At 38.4% G+C, this 19,886-nt stretch overlaps 1 protein-coding gene across 1 annotated transcript; it reads left to right on the forward strand.

The window, feature by feature from the left end:
• Positions 1-1,662: 1,662 nt before the first annotated feature.
• On the forward strand, positions 1,663-17,595 carry abcb11a (ATP-binding cassette, sub-family B (MDR/TAP), member 11a). The gene is made up of 23 exons (XM_041806927.1): positions 1,663-1,829; positions 1,947-2,031; positions 4,310-4,443; positions 4,524-4,695; positions 6,464-6,588; positions 6,661-6,835; positions 6,912-7,025; positions 7,113-7,223; positions 8,739-8,864; positions 8,960-9,163; positions 9,262-9,432; positions 9,515-9,704; positions 12,235-12,304; positions 12,399-12,654; positions 12,741-12,845; positions 12,932-13,093; positions 13,185-13,388; positions 14,026-14,267; positions 14,354-14,510; positions 16,082-16,279; positions 16,373-16,579; positions 16,745-16,891; positions 17,016-17,595. Exons 1-23 carry the CDS (start codon positions 1,663-1,665, stop codon positions 17,214-17,216), a joined length of 3,723 nt encoding a protein of 1,240 aa, XP_041662861.1. The 3' UTR covers positions 17,217-17,595.
• The last annotated feature ends 2,291 nt before the right edge of the window (positions 17,596-19,886 follow it).

The raw sequence follows: 19,886 nt of genomic DNA on the forward strand, positions 1-19,886 counted from the left end.
GCCGAGTTATCTGTCAATCAAATGAGACGAGCCAATCATCCTAAATATAATCCAAACGATGATGGTACAAAGAAATTCACGTCCGTACAGTGGGAGCACAATAAGACACTAGCTAATGAGACATGTTTGGTATTTTGAACCAGGCTGTAAACCAGTTTATTTCTAGTGTAAAAAGCGGCTGTTTAACATGTATCCCTATGGGACTTCCCGTGTTCCTGCAGCCAGCCCCAAGTGGACACTTGTTGTATTGCAATTTTTTGCACTTCCGCATCAGCTTCATTTTTCAGGACCGGAGGTTGCCGCTTAGTTGCGTCCATGAAAATTTGCCAAATCTTCTCTGCCAGTGCCAGCCTATAAGAATCCCTCTGTGCCTTATCTGAGGTTGTGGTCAGATTCACCATTTGTGTTTTCTGGCGGTTGTCGCTGTTTTCAATGAAACCAAACTTGAGATAGCTGTCATCATATTTTTCAGTCTAGCTGGTTTGGGCCCAGCATCACTTAGTGAAGTTGACTTGCTTGAATATTTATCCATTGTTGCTTGCTGGACAAACTGTTTTCTGAGCAAAGTGACTGATGCATGACGAGTGAGAGATTTAAGTGATATCTCAGAATAATATCTGAGTTTGTATCGGCCCAAAGCGGACTTATGTGGGAGTCATGACATGGCATTACTTTAATAATTTATTTTAAATTATTTTGTGGACCCCCATCCTGTGGCTTGCTGACCCCCAGGGGTCCGGCAGACCCCAGTTTGAGAACCACTGCCCTAAAGGATGCATAGTGTGTATTCTTCAGCAGTATTGTCTTGCTATGAGGTTGACTCGCCACTTTGTTCTTGCCAGAGGAGACCCACCTTGCCAAAGATTTTTGAGAGCTACTGCCGTATTATAAAAAATATTTAACACTTTCAAAAGTGTTGTTTAGGGACATATTTCAGTCTTTGAAGACAAGTTTATATTGTTCTCAGAGATCTCCAAAACATGCCAGTGAAGTCTGTTGCTGATAAAACACTCTCGTATAGGATTTTTGCATGTCTAGAAAGCCTTCTGTTTCAGCCCTGTTTCTGTGTCTGTGGCTTTAAATGATAATAAGCTATCCGCCCATGACCACACCCCCCTCAGAAAAAGGATGTGGCACACCAATTTTACAGACACTTTGATCCAAAGTTAAAAACCTGATTAGGGTTTGAACCATAAATCTCTCAGACCTAAATCAGCAGGGTAACCCACTGAGCTATCCAACATCTTAGCTGAGAGGAAGATCAGGATGGGAGGATGGAACTTTGTTCCAAGCAGGGAGGGCCAACCACACCTGGGGGCGGGGCTAACTCCCCACATGACATCATGAGGGGAAATCTGAGAACAGCTTGTTTCAGCACTCATTTTCCGAAAGTTGGAGAAAGACAGGAGGGAGGGAATGGATTTTTCTGGTATTTGAGGGGATTGTGGAGAGGCCAGCGGCAAATATTTTTGTTAGAAAAGTCTGAAAAAGTGATTTTTGCATAATACGTCCTCTTTAATTACACGTATTGCGGACTGAAATAGACATTTAAAAATGTTACATTAACTGCATGTGAGTTCACTTCTTTCAAACTGCTTGAAAAAAAACTCTCGATAAATGTGTTTGCAGTTTCGTTTTGCTACTTGCAAAGACGTGGTGATGATGGTGGTGGGGAGCTTCTGCGCTCTCGTTCACGGAGCAGCGTCACCTCTCATGCTGCTGGTTTATGGCATGATGACAAACACGTTTGTGGCTTATGAGCTGGAGGTCCAAGAACTGAAAGACCCAAACAAGACGTGCATGAACAGCACTATCTACTGGATAAATGGGTCCATATATGAAACACCTGAAAACAGCACCGTGCTCTGTGGGTGAGTCTTCACTTCAATCACCTGTTTGCATCACCATGGGGAGCTGGTGCTGAACTCATTTTCTGCTCCCTGCAGGGTGGATATTGAAGCACAGATGACCATGTTTGCATATTACTATATTGGGATTGGATTAGGAGTCCTGGTTGTTAGTTATTTTCAGGTAAGCAATTACATGCTATTGGAAAGTGATTCTGTGTGGTGACAGGGAAACACATTTTTTTTTTCACTTATATTTCTTTATTTTCAATAAACAACAGAAATACAGGACAAGACCATTATTATCCAAAACATAACATTTAAAAAAGTGAGAAAAATAAAAAATAAAATAAATAAACAAATAAGGGGAAAAAAAACCAAAACAAAACACAAAGCAACAAGACAAAGCCCCTTTTAAAGATAGCAATGAACTTTGCCGTAAGACATAGAAGATCATGAAGACTTTATAATAATTTATAGAGCGTTACAGAACAACAGACAGTCAATCTTTGGGTAGGGCAATGATCGTGTGTATTTTGTCTTAAGAGTAAGACGAATCCTGCTTGTTCCCAACCTTTTCCTTTTACAATAATTGCAACACTTTAACACTGCCCAACAGTCGGGAAAAAGGCCCCCAAATTTCTTCATAACATTCATCTTTCCTTTTCAAAATAAAAGTTAGTTTCTCCATAGCACAACAGTCACTCATTTCTCTCAGCATTGACTCAGCTGTGGTCTCTGTGTGTTCTTCCATGAAAGCGCTATCAAACGTTTTCCTTGAAGCAAACACATATTTATAAGAATTTTTGTATTTCTTGGTATGACTAGGGTGGCTGGATACAACCCCAAAATAAAAAGCTTGGGGTCAAGAGGCAGCGTAATTTGTATCATTTCTTCAATTATTTGTGAAATTTCACTCCAGAAAGCCGCAATCTCCTTGCACTCCCATACACAGTGGAAAAATGTGCCTTTATATTGTCCACATTTAAAACAACTGTCTGGGATATTGTTATTAAATTTATGTAACTTTGCTGGTGTGATTTATGATCACATTAACCAGTTGTATTGTAGCAGCCTCAGTCTTGTGTTTGCAGTTTGGTTTTGTGCCTCAATACAAATTGCACCCCAGTCATTTAAAGAAATATCCTCCTGCATGTCTATTTTCCAAGACTCCAGCTGATCAATACCGGATTCAGATGACTTAGAAACCAGCATAGCATAAAATGCTGAAATACAGCCTTTTTTATGGCAGCTCTCAGAGACAAGTTGTTCAAATTCATTTAGAGGAGGAAGAGTCAGTGACTGATTACAAGAAGCAGCAATAAAACTTCTTACCTGTAAGTATTTGAAGAAGTGGCTGTTTGAGAGGCCATATTTTAGACGTAGCTGTTCAAATGACATTAGATTCTCACCCAGAAATAAATTTACACTTTTATTTAGACCTTTATTTGACCAGAGATGGAAACCCTGGTCCTTTTTGCCTGGTTCAAAGTTATCGTTACCCCAGTTTGGACTAAAGCGAGATAATGAGGAGCTGTCCCCCCATAGTTTCTTAATGATATACCAAACGTTGATCATATTTAACACAATTGGATTGGATGATTGTTCTTTCAGCTTTTTAATATTTGCATAGTATAAATATGCATTTGGTGACATTTGTGGTCTAAGTGAGGAGGATTCAATATGTACCCATGCTGGGGTAGGCTCAGAGGAAAAGTAATACATTATGGTACGCAGCTGTGCTGCCCAGTAATACCACTGGAAATTTGTGAGGTTAAGCCCCCCTCTTTCATACGGTAAATATAGCAATGTAAGATGTAACCTGTGGCATCTGTTATTCCAGATAAAGTTGGAGCATACTTTCTTTAGTTTAGTAAAGTAACAGGTGGGCAAAGGTAGAGGTAAGTTTTGGAACAGGTACAGTAGTTTAGGAAGGACCATCATTTTAAGTACATTAATTCTTCCAATCATAGAAATTGGCATAGTAGACCATCTTTCAACTGATTTATCAATTGACTCTAAAATAGGATCGTAATTAATTTGGACAATTTTTTCCATATCAGGAATTATATTCACACCCAAGTAAGTAAATTTATCTGTTAAATTAAAATTAGAAGTATAAGCCGGAGGATTACATCTATCCTTTTCATTTAATAACAACAAAGAGGACTTAGGGTTATTAACTTTGTATCCAGAAAACAGCCTAAAGTTCTGAATTTCTTCTAATAAGGCTGGAATAGAGTTTGAAAGGTTTGTGAGAAACAAAATAATATCATCTGCAAGTAAAGCTATACGGTGATCTAGTTGTCCCAGTCTGATACCTGATATGTTTTGATGTGTTCTGACTGCCATTGCAAAGGGTTCAATGGCTAAGATGAATAAAAGCGGTGATGGGGGCAACCCTGTCGAACTCCTCTGGGGGAAACACATTATTATCAACAAACTCTGATTTCATATTTTAGATTTTCCTCTGGGTGTCAGCAGCTGCCAGGCAAGTTCAGAGGATAAGAAAGACTTACTTCAGAAAAGTGATGCGGATGGAGATCGGCTGGTTCGACTGTAACTCTGTTGGTGAACTGAACACGAGGATATCAGAGTGAGTCAGGCTTCTTTGTCAGCACACGTCGAGCTGTTATCAGTGTTATCAATAAGTCAGGATTTTATGTTCCTCCACAGCGACATCAACAAGATCAACAACGCCATTGCTGACCAGGTGTCTATCTTCATCGAGAGGATCTCCACGTTTGTGTTTGGCTTCATGGTCGGGTTCATCGGAGGGTGGAAGCTGACTCTGGTGGTCATAGCTGTGAGCCCTCTGATTGGTGTAGCTGCTGGACTGATGGCCATGGTGAGAGGACGGCTTCCTGTTAGCAAGATTAGAAACTTCTTTAATGTTTTTGAAGCATTTCTGAAGAGCTTTTATGTGGTTACAACAGACTGAAATGATAAGTACGCCTCCTGATAAGAACAACAAAAATGCAAATTATACAAACAGCAAAAATACTGAACATTTCAGTATCACTTTACAATAAGGAACACAAAATTTGCACAGTTAGTAGGTAATGAATGAGTAATTAACTAGCTAACCATCACTAACCAAATCGATAAAGTACACAAATTTGAAAAGTTAATAGGTAACAAATAAGTATCTAACCACTAATTGACCATCAACAAATGAATAACTAACGACTAGGTAACCATGAGTCAGCCATTATTTAAAAACACAGGTAAGGTACACACATTTTGAATAGTTTGAAGGTAACAAATGTATAACTAATGACTAGTTAACCATTATCAAATGTAAAACTAACTACTAAGCCGTTAACAAATGTGTAACTAACTAATAAATCACCATTGTTGAATGCATAACTAACTACTCCATCCATCCATCTATTGTCTCCCACTTATCCCGGGTCGATTGGAATGTCAGGTTGGCTTTAGAAACTTCAGCTTTCTGTATTTTATCTAAGAATAGGTTTTTCATACTGGTTTTAATTTTATGTCCTATATTTTAACATTAAATACAGTCTGCACTCAGGAAAAAGCTCTTCCTCCACTAAAACATTCTAATGTAGCAAACGTAGCTTATGTGGTTCTGTTAGCTGAGTGAGCTACATAGATATGTAGCGAAAGCTAAAGCTCAGGGAGCTCATGGTTATCTACACAAATGAAACTACTTAGCTATCTAATGTTAGCTATGTAAGCTACGTTATGGATGTAGCTCATATGGCTACTTTTGCCAATGATACATTTGCTAAAGCACATTTACACAAATGCAGCTACTTAGCTACTGACCTAATGCTAGTTACATAAACTATGCAAGATGCATTACCTACAAAGCTTACATAGCTACGTTTGCTAAAGCTGACATTGCTAAAGCTAACTTAGGTACATTGGCCTATAGTAATGTTGGCAATGCAGCAAATTTGGCTTATGTCGCTCCATTAGCTTAGTAAGCTACATAGGTATGTAGCTAGGGTAGCTAAAGCTCATGCTCATGGAGCTCATGGATATTTACACAAATAAAGTTACTCAGTTACAGACCTAATGCTAGCTACGTAAACTACACAAGCTGCTTACATAGCTACGTTTGCTAAAGCTTACATTGCTAAAGCTAACTTAGATAAATTGGCCTACGTAGTTATGTTGACTATGTAGCAAACGTAGCTATGTTAGCTCTTACAAAGCTAAAATTTAAAATATAGTTATATATTTGTAACTGCCAGACTATGTTTATGAATAAAGTCATTTTTTAAATCTAAAATTTAAAACTATGTTTTACTAGCAAATTATGGCACTACCGTTCTGACAGAGATGGCATCTCAAAATAACAGACTGTAAGAGGGAGCACCTGAGAGCTACAGTCTGCTGCCAGACTATTTTGAAAAAGCCACTTATTTGATAGATGTTTTTTGGGGGGTTATTTTTTACCTTTATGCTGTGAGTACATCTGAGAAAAAAAAAAGAATCAGCAGGCACACTGCCACTTTAACCACATCCTTAAGTGTCTATATTTCAAACTGAATGAGTTTTCTGCTGCGGGGTGTACCTGTCTGCTATCAGACATAAAATGTAAATGTCTTTTTTAAAAATAATCTTCTCTGTTGTGTCTTTAGGCCGTCGCCAGGCTGACAGGACGAGAGCTGAAGGCGTACGCAAAAGCGGGAGCGGTGGCTGATGAAGTTTTATCGTCCATCAGAACTGTAGCAGCATTTGGCGGGGAGGAAAAAGAAACTGAAAGGTAGTTTTTTTCATTTCTATTATCGAAAGAAGTAGCTCTGTTTGTTTAACCTTGAGCAATTATTTTGCACAGATATGACAAAAACCTCATAGAAGCTCAGAACTGGGGCGTGAAAAAGGGTGCAATAATAGGCATCTTTCAAGGATACCTGTGGTGCATCATTTTCCTTTGTTTTGCTTTGGCCTTTTGGTATGGATCTAAACTGGTCATTGACACCAAGGAGCTTTCTCCTGGTACTCTCATTCAGGTATGTTCTGTTGAAGACATTTATTTTCTAATACTCTTTCTTCTTCAAAAACTAATGAGTTGAATATACTCAACAGGTGTTCTTTGGAGTACTCATGGCAGCGATGAACCTGGGCCAAGCTTCACCCTGTCTGGAGGCCTTTGCTTCTGGTCGTGCTGCAGCAAAGACCATCTTTGACACAATTGACCGGGTAAAACCAGAATGCAACTCAAAACGGCACATTTAAAAAGAGAACTAATCACATTAAAAATAAAGCTATGTGTTTTTATATTCACAGGAGCCAGAAATCGATTGTTTCTCAGATAAAGGCCACAGATTAGAGAAGGTAAAAGGTGACATTGAATTTCATAACATCTCTTTCTTCTACCCATCACGGCCTGAAGTCAAGGTAATTATTAACTCAATCACACTGTCATGATCCAGGTTTTGATTTATTATGTTTCTGAGTTTTCATATGGTTATCTTTGTGAATTCTTGTTTTCTAGTTTGATCTTGTTTTAGGTTTGGAGTTTATTAGGAGTTTTCTTTAGCCCTCGTGTTTCTTGTGTAGTATTTTCCTGTTTCTAGTATTTAGTTACTCCCTGTGTTTTATGTTTAGTTACTCCTTGTATTTTATGTCTAGTTATTCCCTGTGTTTCATGTTTGGTTAATTCCTATGTCTCATGTTTAGTTTTACTCCCTGTGTTTGAGTTCACTCCTTGGTTCTTTGTATCCTCCTGTGTTTTCAGTGTTTCTGTAGTTTTGCTTCTTGTGTTCAGTTTTCAGTCCTTGTGTGCTTCTTGTGTTAGGTCCCATGTTTCCTGTTTTATTTTGTAGTTGCCTTCCCTTGTGTGTTATTCCAGTTTTGCTTCCTGCCTGAGTTTCCCTCCACTTTGATTATCCTTCACCAGGTTCACCTGCTGAGATCATGAGGAAAAGCCATTAACAAAACTTACTTAAAACAAAGTCCAACAAAAGCAAAATCCACAGGGAGCACGAGGAGAAAACACTGAGATTAACACGAGGAGTCTGGCTGTGTCTGGCGGTTTATTGCAAATGTCTTCCTCGTGCTTGTTACTCCTCGTGTTAATCTCAGTGTTTTCTCCTCGTGCTCCCTGTGGATTTTGCTTTTGTTGGACTTTGTTTTAAGTAAGTTTTGTTAATGGCTTTTCCTCATGATCCTCAGTTGCTTTTTCCTGGACTTTAGTTTGTTTAATTAAATCTTTCTGTTTTATCTGCATTTGGGTCCTCCCTTTTGAGTTTTTTCCCCGTAACCCGTGACAGAATAAACCGACCCAGACACAGGGAGACACAGAGCTTAAATACACAGGGAGTGATTAACAATGGCAGACAGGTGTGCACAATCAGACACAGGTGAAACTGGTGGAGGATAATCAAAGTGGAGGGAAACTCAGGCAGGAAGCAAAACTGGAATAACACACAAGGGAAGGCAACTACAAAATAAAACAGGAAACATGGGACCTAACACAAGAAGCACACAAGGACTGAAAACTGAACACAAGAAGCAAAACTACAGAAACACTGAAAACACAGGAGGATACAAAGAACCAAGGAGTGAACTCAAACACAGGGAGTAAAACTAAACATGAGACATAGGAATTAACCAAACATGAAACACAGGGAATAACTAGACATAAAATACAAGGAGTAACTAAACATAAAACACAGGGAGTAACTAAATACTAGAAACAGGAAAATACTACACAAGAAACACGAGGGCTAAAGAAAACTCCTAATAAACTCCAAACCTAAAACAAGATCAAACTAGAAAACAAGAATTCACAAAGATAACCATATGAAAACTCAGAAACATAATAAATCAAAACCTGGATCATGACACACACAGTATTTGGTCAGCAGTTTCTCCATTCCCAAAGTTTAACTTTACAACTATTTGTGTTAGATTTTAGACAACCTGAGCATGCAGATCAAGGCAGGAGAAACCACAGCTTTTGTTGGACCAAGTGGATCTGGAAAGAGCACCACTGTCCAACTCATCCAGAGATTTTATGACCCAAAGGAAGGCATGGTAATAATCTGAGCCACTACACAGCTACACGACATATCACTGAAAAGTTTAAAACTTTCAGTGCACTGATAAAAATCTACAATTCATGTTCACAGGTGACTTTAGATGGCCATGACATACGTACTCTAAACATCCAGTGGCTCAGATCTCTCATTGGTATAGTCGAGCAGGAGCCGGTGCTGTTTGCCACAACGATTGCAGAAAACATCCGGTTTGGTCGACCTGGAGTCAACATTGAGGACATCATTGAGGCGACAAAACAGGCTAATGCTTACAATTTCATTATGGATCTACCACAGGTATGTTTGTGTACTCAAAGGTGATAAAAAAGTAACAAAAACAGTCAAACATTTGAGTCTGAAGAGGCAAAATGAACATGCTGCTTCTTATCCACAAGAAATTTGATACCCTGGTGGGAGAAGGTGGAGGACAGATGAGTGGAGGACAGAAGCAGAGGATTGCAATCGCTAGAGCTCTGATACGCAACCCAAAGATCCTGCTGCTGGATATGGCCACTTCTGCTTTAGACAATGAGAGTGAGGCTGTAGTCCAGGAAGCCTTGGATAAGGTCCGCTACTTATAGGTTACATAAATGAATGCACTCTGATAATAAGCCAGCTGATTACCCTCTAATATTCCCTTTTGTGCAGGTGCGGACGGGCAGGACGACTATCTCTATAGCTCACCGTCTTTCCACTATCAGGAATGCAGATGTGATCATCGGTTTTGATCATGGACAGGCTGTGGAGAAGGGAACGCACAGTGAGCTGTTAGAAAGGCAAGGAGTCTACTTCACCCTGGTCACCCTGCAGAACCAAGACACGTCTAAAACAGACAATGGTATGCTTTACAGATTCATATTAAAGTAATCAAATCTTTAAACGTGGCTTTATGGAGGGCTGCTCAGGGACTGGCACCCTGAGTAGTTTGGGGCACTTGGCTTCATTCAATCAGTCAGATTTAGCAATGTCTTGATCCATATATATATTTAAGCTGTTATTTAACTCCAATTGTGCTTTCTTTCCAAATTAACAAAACTCTTATATAATTATTTGCTGAAATATTCTGTCTCTCTAAAATGCCTCGTGGTTTAGATCTAACCCGCTCACTGGCTGGGCCATATAACCCCTCCCCTGATATAAAACAGTCATGCCATACTAGCAAACATGAGTCCTTAGTGCACTGTATGCCCATGGTTGAAGGGTGTGGAGCACCAATCAATCAGATAACAACATCATAGAAACAGCTCCAACACAGGATCCAAATCCCATAGTTCACATGAAAGATCTAACTCTTTGAACCAGCTTGCTCACGATCAACATAACACTGGTGAGGGGGATTTTGTGGCTCTTTCTTGCCTTGAAAAAGGAAAAAAGACAAGGGTCTGTCCACTCCTAACACACATCCTTCATACTTTTTGTTTATTTGCACAAGTTTCTGCATTACAGTGCTGTGCTAGGTGGAGAGATGAAGCTCTTCTTTTCAGTTTTCTTTTTTATGTACACAGCAAGAAAACAAAGTGTTGAATTCTCAGTGTTAAACATTTCAGAGTTGATTTTAATTCCCAAAGTGTGATTTATAACTCCATTCAGAGTTAAATGGACCTCTATGTTGGAGTTGTTTGACAGATTTGATGCAATGAATGTTATTCCAACTCTGTAGAGAGTTCATTGTTCTAAGCTCCGCCCACTCATGCACGATTGGGCAGTGTGTTGAGTTTTAGATGGATTCATATGTGTTAAGATGGGTTTAGATGTTGACTGGTATATAGTGATCACTGCTGGGATTCCTTTGCTTTTGTTTCGGGGGAATTATTGTCATTTTTCATGTTAAACACTTCTGCACCGTGAGTGAAGTTATCCACTGAGTTGGTCACTTCCAGCTTGTGGTAGGGGGAAACATACATAAAGTAGGTGTGGAGGGCAAACTCTCGATCAAGGTTATAATAATTTTAGATTTATTCATACGTATGTAATTTATTTACTTTATACCTTTTCTTTCAACTTTAAGATTATATTTGATTTTTTTTTGACTGATTTGATAGTTTAGTTTTTATTTTGCAAAAACACTTTTAGTTTTATTTGATTTTTTTTAAGCAATGTGGGATATTTGTTAGGGGCAATACCCAAAAGTGCTATTCAATTTTCATTTTATGTATGTTATTTTAATGTTTGTATACAACCCAAGACCTTAAATTACCATTCTGTGAATTCATCTTCAATAAGATCAGGCCACTTTATTCTCTCCAGGCTTGGGTGTCCATGTCAGTCAGTGTGCTGCTGTGAAAGACTGAAACTAGGGAGATTTTGTCTCTAATTTTATTTTATTTTAGTTAGTTTTGTTAACATAGAATGAAGTTTTGTTTTTTATAAATCCTAGTTTTTATTTAGTTTCAGTGTACTAAAATAATTTGAACATTTTAGTATTAGTTATTTAGTTAGTTTTAGTGAACTGTAAAACCCTTGCTTTCCACTCAGGACATGTTCCAGATCTGTATTTGTCTCTTTGTTCCTTTCCTGCAATAAGACGGCTGACTTTGACTTTACCAGTTGTTCAATGCACCGTACCGTATCTTTATTAAATTTAATAGGTGCCTTGCACTGTGTAAATAATTAAGATTATAGATATCCCACTTTACACCCAAAGAGAAAGGAGAAGACATGATACTGTATAAAAAGCACACTTTAACGTGTGTTAAAAATTAACACTACAAGATACTTACAATATTAACACTTTTCAAAAAGTTAATTTAACTCTGTACCCTTGAGAATTATACGAACTTGCTAAAAGTGTTAAATCTAACACAATAGGAGTTAAATCATCAACACTGACGATTTGCTGTGAGTGCAAGTTTTGTCCAACATGGTGTTTGAAGAGAGGTTTCAGTACAAGGGAGGGTGAGACAAAGAGCTGTAAATAGTCAGAAATGCAGAAATTAAAACTTGTTCAAAAAACAAATAGAGGGGAAAAAGTGAACAAACATGACTGACAGAACATGAGATTGTACTTCTTTTTAGAAGTGCAGCATTTTCGTACGAAGAAAAACTGACTGTGTGCGAAGACCTTTAGTTCAGCTGCTCTACCAGGACTTGAACTGGTGACTCTCATGTTCTTACAGGCTGAGCTACTGCCACCCAAACTGCTTTTAGTATCCAAAATTTAAATTTTGGTGTGACTGAGTGTGCCAAACATCTGCAGACTTTTTACGTGGCTAAAGCTACTTGCTGCTTTTTTCTTTTGACCCTCATATTTTACACCGTGCATCTGAATCATGCTGCCCTTTTGCTTGAATTACATAATTATTACTGGTCATTTAAAAGTCAGTATTTGCAAGAAGTAAAGCGGTGCCGCTTTGTTATTTCCCCTCAAGATGAAATCAGTGAAGCTCTTGAAGACTTCAGCGTCAAAGCAAGGAGTGGAAGCCTCAGAGCCAGCAAGAGGTAATCAGGCTAAAAAAGATCTGATCAAAAAGATAAATGCAGTTTTTAAAATATACATATATATACTCTTATGCTTCCAATATTCCTCCCATAGGAGCATTACTCGACTGAGATCTCAGAGCACTTTATCATCAGGCAGCCTCAAGATCCTCCCAGACATGATGATGACACCAGGATCACAGACATATGAGGAAGGTGCAGAAGAGGAACAGGAGGAGTCAGCCCCAGTTGCTCGTATCCTCAAATACAACCAGCCTGAATGGCCCTACATGCTGCTGGGCTCACTGGGAGCAGCTGTGAATGGCTCTGTTAACCCTATCTATGCTGTCCTGTTCAGTCAAATTCTCGGGGTAAATGCTGTGATTTCTTAACCCTACTTGTGTGTTGGATTGAAGTTATGAATCCCAAGTCATTTTCACGATTTTGATATTTGCAGACGTTTGCAATTCGTGACTTGGATGAGCAGAGGGCGCAGATCAACGGGATATGTGTTCTGTTTTGCATTGTGGCTGTGGCGAGCGTCTTTTCACAGTTTTTACAGGTTTGCATCCAAATGTACACATTTACAGCATACATCACCACATCAGAACAGAATGATTTAGTAATGACATACATTTGGGATTCCAGGGATATGCTTTTGCAAAATCCGGAGAGCTGCTGACCCGTCGTCTAAGGAAAGTGGGCTTCCAGGCCATGTTAAAACAGGAGGTTGGCTGGTTTGACGACCCCATCAACAGCCCGGGAGCGCTGACCACCAGACTGGCCACTGATGCATCCATGGTGCAGGGGGTGAGTAGCAGATTTATATGCCTGTATCCATTATTTACAATATTAATACCACAAATAGCCAACTTAGAATTGTCCTGGTATGATTCTTCAGGCAACTGGTTCTCAGATTGGCATGATCGTCAACTCACTGACCAACATTGGAGCGTCTTTCATCATTGCTTTCTACTTCAGCTGGAAGCTAACTTTGGTGATTTTATGCTTCCTGCCCCTCATCGGGCTCTCGGGAGTGTTCCAAGCCAAAATGCTGACAGGATTTGCAAATGAAGATAAAAAGTCAATGGAAGAAGCTGGTCGGGTGAGCCACACAGACGTGTTACTCTTAACCAGATAGCCATATTAGCGAGGTGCTGATTTTCATCAGACATAACACTAATGCTGTTATGGCCCATTCTTTTATGTTACTGCTATGTTTCTACTTTTATGTCAAAAATAACCCTAACCCTTTGTAATTGAATAGCCCTGGCATATATATTCTCTTCTTTCCTGAGTCTGTTTGCTTATACAAAATGAAACGCGATTAATATAGATTAAAAATGAATAATATTTAATCATGATTAATTGAAATAAATCCACAGAAACCCTGTGATTAATCTGACTGAAAATTTTAAACGTTTGACATCACTAATAAATAAATAAATAAATCCCATGCAACCTGAGCAGAGCTTGAGCAGTTTTGCAAAAAAAAGGAATGGAATAAAATTGCAGTGTCCAGATGTACAAGACGGACCTTTCCACACAGACTCAGTGCTGTGATTGCAGCCAGATGTGCAGCTAATAAATACTGACTTGAAGGGGGTGAATATTTAAGCAGCCGCTTATTTTACATTACATATTATATTTAATTGACATCACTTTGAAGAAATCTGCTTGTACTGTGATATTTTTGCACAAAAAAAAAAAAAAAAAAAAAAAAAAAAATATTGCTCCCACAGGTATCCAGTGAGGCTCTTGCGAACATCAGGACGATTGCAGGCTTGGCCAAAGAGAGCTCCTTCGTGGAATCGTACGAGCAGAAGCTCGAGCTTCCATATAAATCTGCCAAGAAGAAAGCCAACATCTACGGGCTCTGTTTCGGTTTTGCCCAGTGTGTCATCTTTATGGCATATGCTGCTTCGTTCAGATTTGGAGGCTATCTGGTTAGCTCTGAAGGGTTACAATATATGATTGTTTTCAGGTTGGTCAAATTATTTATTGTATTAAAATCTGCATTTCTTATGCTTGGTCTTACGTTAACCCAGTGCTCATATGATGCTTCTACAGAGTGATCTCAGCTGTTGTGATCAGTGGGACAGCACTGGGAAGGGCCTCCTCCTTCACTCCAGATTACGCCAAAGCCAAAACTGCTGCCACTCAATTTTTTAAACTCATAGACAGAGTTCCTAAAATCAGCACAAGCCAGACAGAAGGAGTGAAATGGGTGAGTGATTTCTTTTGGCATGCCAAATGATACATTAAAGACCCTGTAGAGTGAAAATAAATCTGTATGTAGGTTTGTTGTATGATAGGTCACTGTGTTATGAACCCCCAGGTTAAATTTCAGTCAAATAAAACATCTTTAAATTTATAAAAATTAGGCTTCAAAATCATGAAAAATGAGGCAGTGAAATCTGCTCCAGGTGTGGGTGTGTCTGTTGAATGAACTGAAGCCACGCCCACTCAGGAGAAATACAGCCCCCTCAGATTTAAAAAATGCCACAACCTGAATGGGGGAACGCACTCAAACTATTAGCTCACCCTTTGACCTTACATTGACCTTGTGGTCACAGTACAGCTGACTGGCTCTGTGCCAGAGAAGAGACAAAGTCTGTTCTTTTGCTCAAATCTCTGTTATGATGCTTTAAATCAGTGATGCTCAAAGTGTGGCTCTTTTGTGATGATTTGTGGCTCTTTAATGTCTAAATTATTATTCCTCCAGAAAACCTTAAAAAAGTGACACTTTGACCTCAGAAATTACCCATTGCAAGTCACATTAATTTGCTTTTTTTTTTTTTTTTTTTTTTTTACCTTTTTTCACTTTTGTGCCATCTTTAATGAATTGTTACTGCTTTAAGCCCACTTTTGCCACTTCTTTTTGCCATTTCTTTTAGCAAGTTTTATTCCATTTTGGCCTTTTTTTCACCAGGTTTTACCTCTTTTAACCTGCTTATTGCTATTATTCCCCTTTCTTGTCATTTTTTGCCCATTTAAGATGCCTTTTGCTACGAAATGCCACCTTTTTTGCCACCCTATACTGCTTTTTGCCAATTGATTCCCACCTTTTTGCTGCTTTTTGCCTATTTTAGTCAGTTTTCACTCATTTTTTACAACATTTTAATATTTTTTGCCCTTTTTGGCCATTTTTGCCACCCTTTATTTTTTTTTTGTCACTTTTTACCCATTTTTGACACCTTTCTCTCAGTTTTTGCCACTTTCCTCCCAGATTTTGTCATTTTGTATTCTTGCCACATCTCTCCCAGTTTTTGACTATTTTTGCCACCTTTAACAAGTTCTTAGTGCCACTTTAACCCATTTTTGCCACTTTTCCCCACTTAGATTATGGCTCTTACAAAGTTATTTTTCAACAGTTTGGCTCTTTGGTTGAGCAGGGTTGAGTAACACTGCTATAAATGATCCATAGACCACTGTGGCTGATAGATTTGGCAAATTTAGAGTATTTAACTGACTGTTAACTTTCAATAAGTGCAGAGACATCAGCTAACATCAGACTGTACTGAGATGAACTGCTCTGTGATTTTAGATTGTAGTGTTCTGCACATATTTGCCCCGCCCACATGAAACCCAGTCAGGAAAGAGGGGAAAAACTTTCTAATGGTCTAAATCCAGAGTTCAGCCACATGTAGATCTCTGTGTTTTCACATGTTTACAGAAACCGAATCCCAACATATGTAGTGTGTTAAGACTCAAATTTTGGATTTCACTTTACAGGTTCTTTAAAGGAGGTAACTTTGTTATGGTTGAACCTTTTGTCGCCCTGTTCTTCATCTTTAGAATTCATTCAGAGGCGATGTACAGTTCCTTAATTGCAAGTTCACCTATCCGACTCGGCCAGATATCCAGGTACTGAAGGGCCTGGTTGTGTCTGTGAAGCCGGGGCAGACTTTGGCGTTTGTTGGGAGCAGCGGTTGTGGGAAAAGCACCAGTGTCCAACTGTTGGAAAGATTTTATGATCCCGATGAAGGAAGAGTGGTACGTAGACTAATTTGGACTTTGATGTTATTGATCCCTGAATGGGCTCATCCGTTCCAAAGCATCTCTTAACTGTGTTATCCTCCATTTCAGTTGATTGATGGTCACCCGTCTCGTACAGTGAATGTGCCCTTCCTTAGATCTCAGATTGGCATTGTGTCCCAGGAGCCAGTGTTGTTTGACTGCAGCATAGCAGAGAACATACAGTATGGGGATAATACTCGTACCGTCAGCATGGAGGAGGTAGTGGAGGCCGCTAAGAAAGCCTTCCTCCATGACTTTGTGATGGCACTACCAGATGTGAGTGGTTTTTGTAGTTTTCTTACCAGACATGACCACACAATTCTTCCAGGTCAAGTCTTAACCTCTGTTGAGTCTTCTCATCATTCGTACAATGCAAACTAAGTCGCATTAGCTTGTGTACTATTTTCATCTTTCTCCGCTTTCTGTCAATAACTTTGAAAGAAATATGAGACTCAAGTTGGCGCCCAGGGCTCCCAGCTGTCCAGAGGACAAAAACAACGCATTGCCATTGCTCGGGCCATTGTCAGAAATCCCAAAATCCTGCTGCTTGATGAAGCTACCTCTGCCCTGGACACAGAGAGTGAAAAGGTAATCCATGTCTTAAACCATAAAACAGCATGGGCATCAGTGTATATTTGTTATTATAGGCATCTTTTATGATATCAACTCCATGTGCTTAAATGATTTGTGACATAGCTCTGTTTTCCTGCAGACTGTCCAGGCTGCACTGGATGAGGCGAGAAAAGGTCGAACCTGCATCGTCATTGCTCACCGCCTGTCTACGATACAGACCGCTGACATCATCGCTGTAATGTCACAGGGAGTTGTGATTGAACAAGGCACACATGACACACTGATGGCTATGAGGGGGGCTTATTACAAACTGGTCACCACAGGCGCTCCTGTCAGCTAGGCCCTACACAAAAGATTTTAAGGGAAATTATTTACTTCTGAGTTATAAATTGGATTATTAGAATTTATTTCTTATGTGCAATTTGTAGGGAATTTTCCCAGAATTTCTTGTAAATTCTTGTCAGGAATACAAAAACTCGGGAAACCTTCAGTAATTTGTCAATATTTTAATTGGGATTTTTGGAAATATTTAGGAAATCTGCATAATTTTCCCCAAAATGTTAGGAGAATCTTTATCATGGGTAATGTTTCCAGACACTTCTGTGAATTTTTCCATACTTTTGAGAATTTTTTCACTAAAGTTGTTTAACATTTCCATTGAGAAATTTGGGTTATTTCCCCAGAAAATGACAGAAATTTACAGTTTCTACATCAGAAATATCTGGGAATTTTTCTGGTGATGTTTATTAGGATTTTTTAAAATTTCAAAATATTTTTAAGCATTTCATGAAAATGTTGAACTTTTTGTATATTTAATTTTACTTTTTTTTAAAAATCAGGCTGAAAAGTTTGACATTAGAGACTGTATATAAACCAGAAGATTTTGGCAGAGATTGTGTTTTTTTATACACAATCATTTTTAGTGATTATGATTCACATTTTTCACAATGTAAAGAAAAATATTTATTTTGTATTTTTAAAAATTATGAATTTTTATGGTAAAAATAATGCATATTGCCATCATTTTACTGCTTTATTGTATTTTTTAGTGTATTAAATTTGTTTTTTTTTAATTCTCTTTACTTATTTAAGTTAATGTGCTCTTATACATAAAAATAAACCCAGAGGGGTTTCTCCAACTACAAAAAAATCATCTTCATTTTTGAGTGAATGTAATATGTTTTTTATAACATTTTTAGTAAAGTTTTTAAAGGAACTGGCAAGAATGCATACATGCATTTTAAATTGTGGAATAAAAATTGGTTCATTTCAATTTTCTTTTATTTAAATTCAAAGTTCGACACTCTTGTAGTTTTTCTCTCTAAATATTCAACCAATGTTTGGTGCTATTATAATACACAGTAAATTTAAAGTAAATTTTACTCAAACGGAATAAAATTAATAAAAATTCTCTCTGCTTGCAGAGTAATATTTGCAGTTATTTCTATTCTAAAATGTGTTTTTATTTAACTCTAAATGATGATTTTGTGCTCATGATTAACTAAATAAACAACCCTACAGCAATTAAAGAAGAAAATGAAAATAGTTTATTTATTACAGATATTTTTTCTCAATTCAGTTTTGTACTTAATCCTTTCAGAGCTGCATTTAATTCCTTATAGTTTTTTCATATTCATAGAATTTCACGTTATGTAGAGCTCTTACTCTGTCTTTAAAGCTACACTTTATTCCGAATAAATAATTCTGCTGCTTTTCCACCTAAATGAAGGAACAACAGATTGTGTTTTTGCCTTTATAGGTATAAGACTTGATGTTCTAATATTAAAGAAACATTTGTGATGAACGTATGGCAAGGACCCAAGAGCAGAGCACGAGATGAGATAAGGTTAAAGGAGTTTATTGACAATAATATTGCAAATGATGGTGAGTGTTCTGGCTGGTGGCTGGCAGAAGCACTGGCAGAGAGATGGAGGACCAAATGGAGTTAGACAAGGCAAAAAAAAGACTCACTAGATTTGAAGGTTGAGGAGAGGAGCCAGGCAACCTGATTATATGCTGTAGTATAGAATAATGACTGAAAGTTCAACACCAAGTGAGGAGAGCTGGATAGCCAAAGGCTAACTGTCCATGAGTGACAGCAGCTGTTTTACTCCAGCAGAATTTCATCTGTGTTTGACTCCAACTCTGGCAGTGGATGGTAATAAATAAGCTAAAAGAGAGTCAATTTTACTATTTTTGAGTCTCCCCAGATTTTCCTCTCAGCATCTGGCCATAATAAAATGCTCCCTACACAGATGTTTCTTCAAGCTCGGCTTGTGGGAACCTCAGCACTTAGGACCGTTAACATCACTTAGTGCCAGGCCTCAGGTGCCAGTAATGCTAGGCAACCACAGGCAGGAGGAGGAAATTGATTGTGAGTTTAACTAATCTGCCTGATCTTGTTACATCAGACACTCTATTCTACCTCATTACGTTTTTGCTGGTTAATATTGGAGTTTGCAAGTTATGTAACTCAAAAAGAGCACAATACATACACACATATGGGCCATGGCCTACCCACTTGTGCCGCAGGCCCACCCTGAATAACAGGGAGAAAAAGACTTTCCTTTGCCAACACTTCTATTCATTCATGTTTAATGTTTGAATGCTTTTAATAAGAAAAAATACTGTTTCCTTTTTTTATATAAAGATATCATATCTGTACTGATGGGTGTGTTAAATCATATCAGGCCATTTTATGCTGCCCATACTGGTACAGCCAGCATAGAGGCCCTTGTATGCATGTCATGTTTGCAGAGCAGCAGATGGATCCATGCGGGGCTGAGGGTTCTGTTAATGGGACTGAAGGCCTACATGAGAAGGACACAGACTCAACTTTCAAATGGGTCAAAATCAGACCACTTATCCAGGATTTAAAACCTTTCCTTCATCCATCTCATCCACATTGACTCATGCTGCTTCTGTAGAAATAGTCAGATCTATTTTAATAGACTTACTCCTTTTTTCCTTAGAGTCTTACCGACTCTCAGAATAAAAAACAATAAAGTTA

This window comes from Cheilinus undulatus, linkage group 15 (genome assembly GCF_018320785.1).
Source record: "Cheilinus undulatus linkage group 15, ASM1832078v1, whole genome shotgun sequence".
NCBI classification, from domain to species: Eukaryota; Metazoa; Chordata; class Actinopteri; order Labriformes; family Labridae; genus Cheilinus; species Cheilinus undulatus.

Bases quoted from the DNA above. Each gene is read 5' to 3' on its own strand.
- abcb11a (XM_041806927.1), top strand. From the start codon at position 1,663: ATGGTGGTGGGGAGCTTCTGCGCTCTCGTTCACGGAGCAGCGTCACCT. The intron at 1,830-1,946 runs GTCCATATATGA...TGCTCCCTGCAG, and splicing joins ACTATCTACTGGATAAATGG to GGTGGATATTGAAGCACAGA. The intron at 16,280-16,372 runs GTACGTAGACTA...CCTCCATTTCAG, and splicing joins ATCCCGATGAAGGAAGAGTG to TTGATTGATGGTCACCCGTC.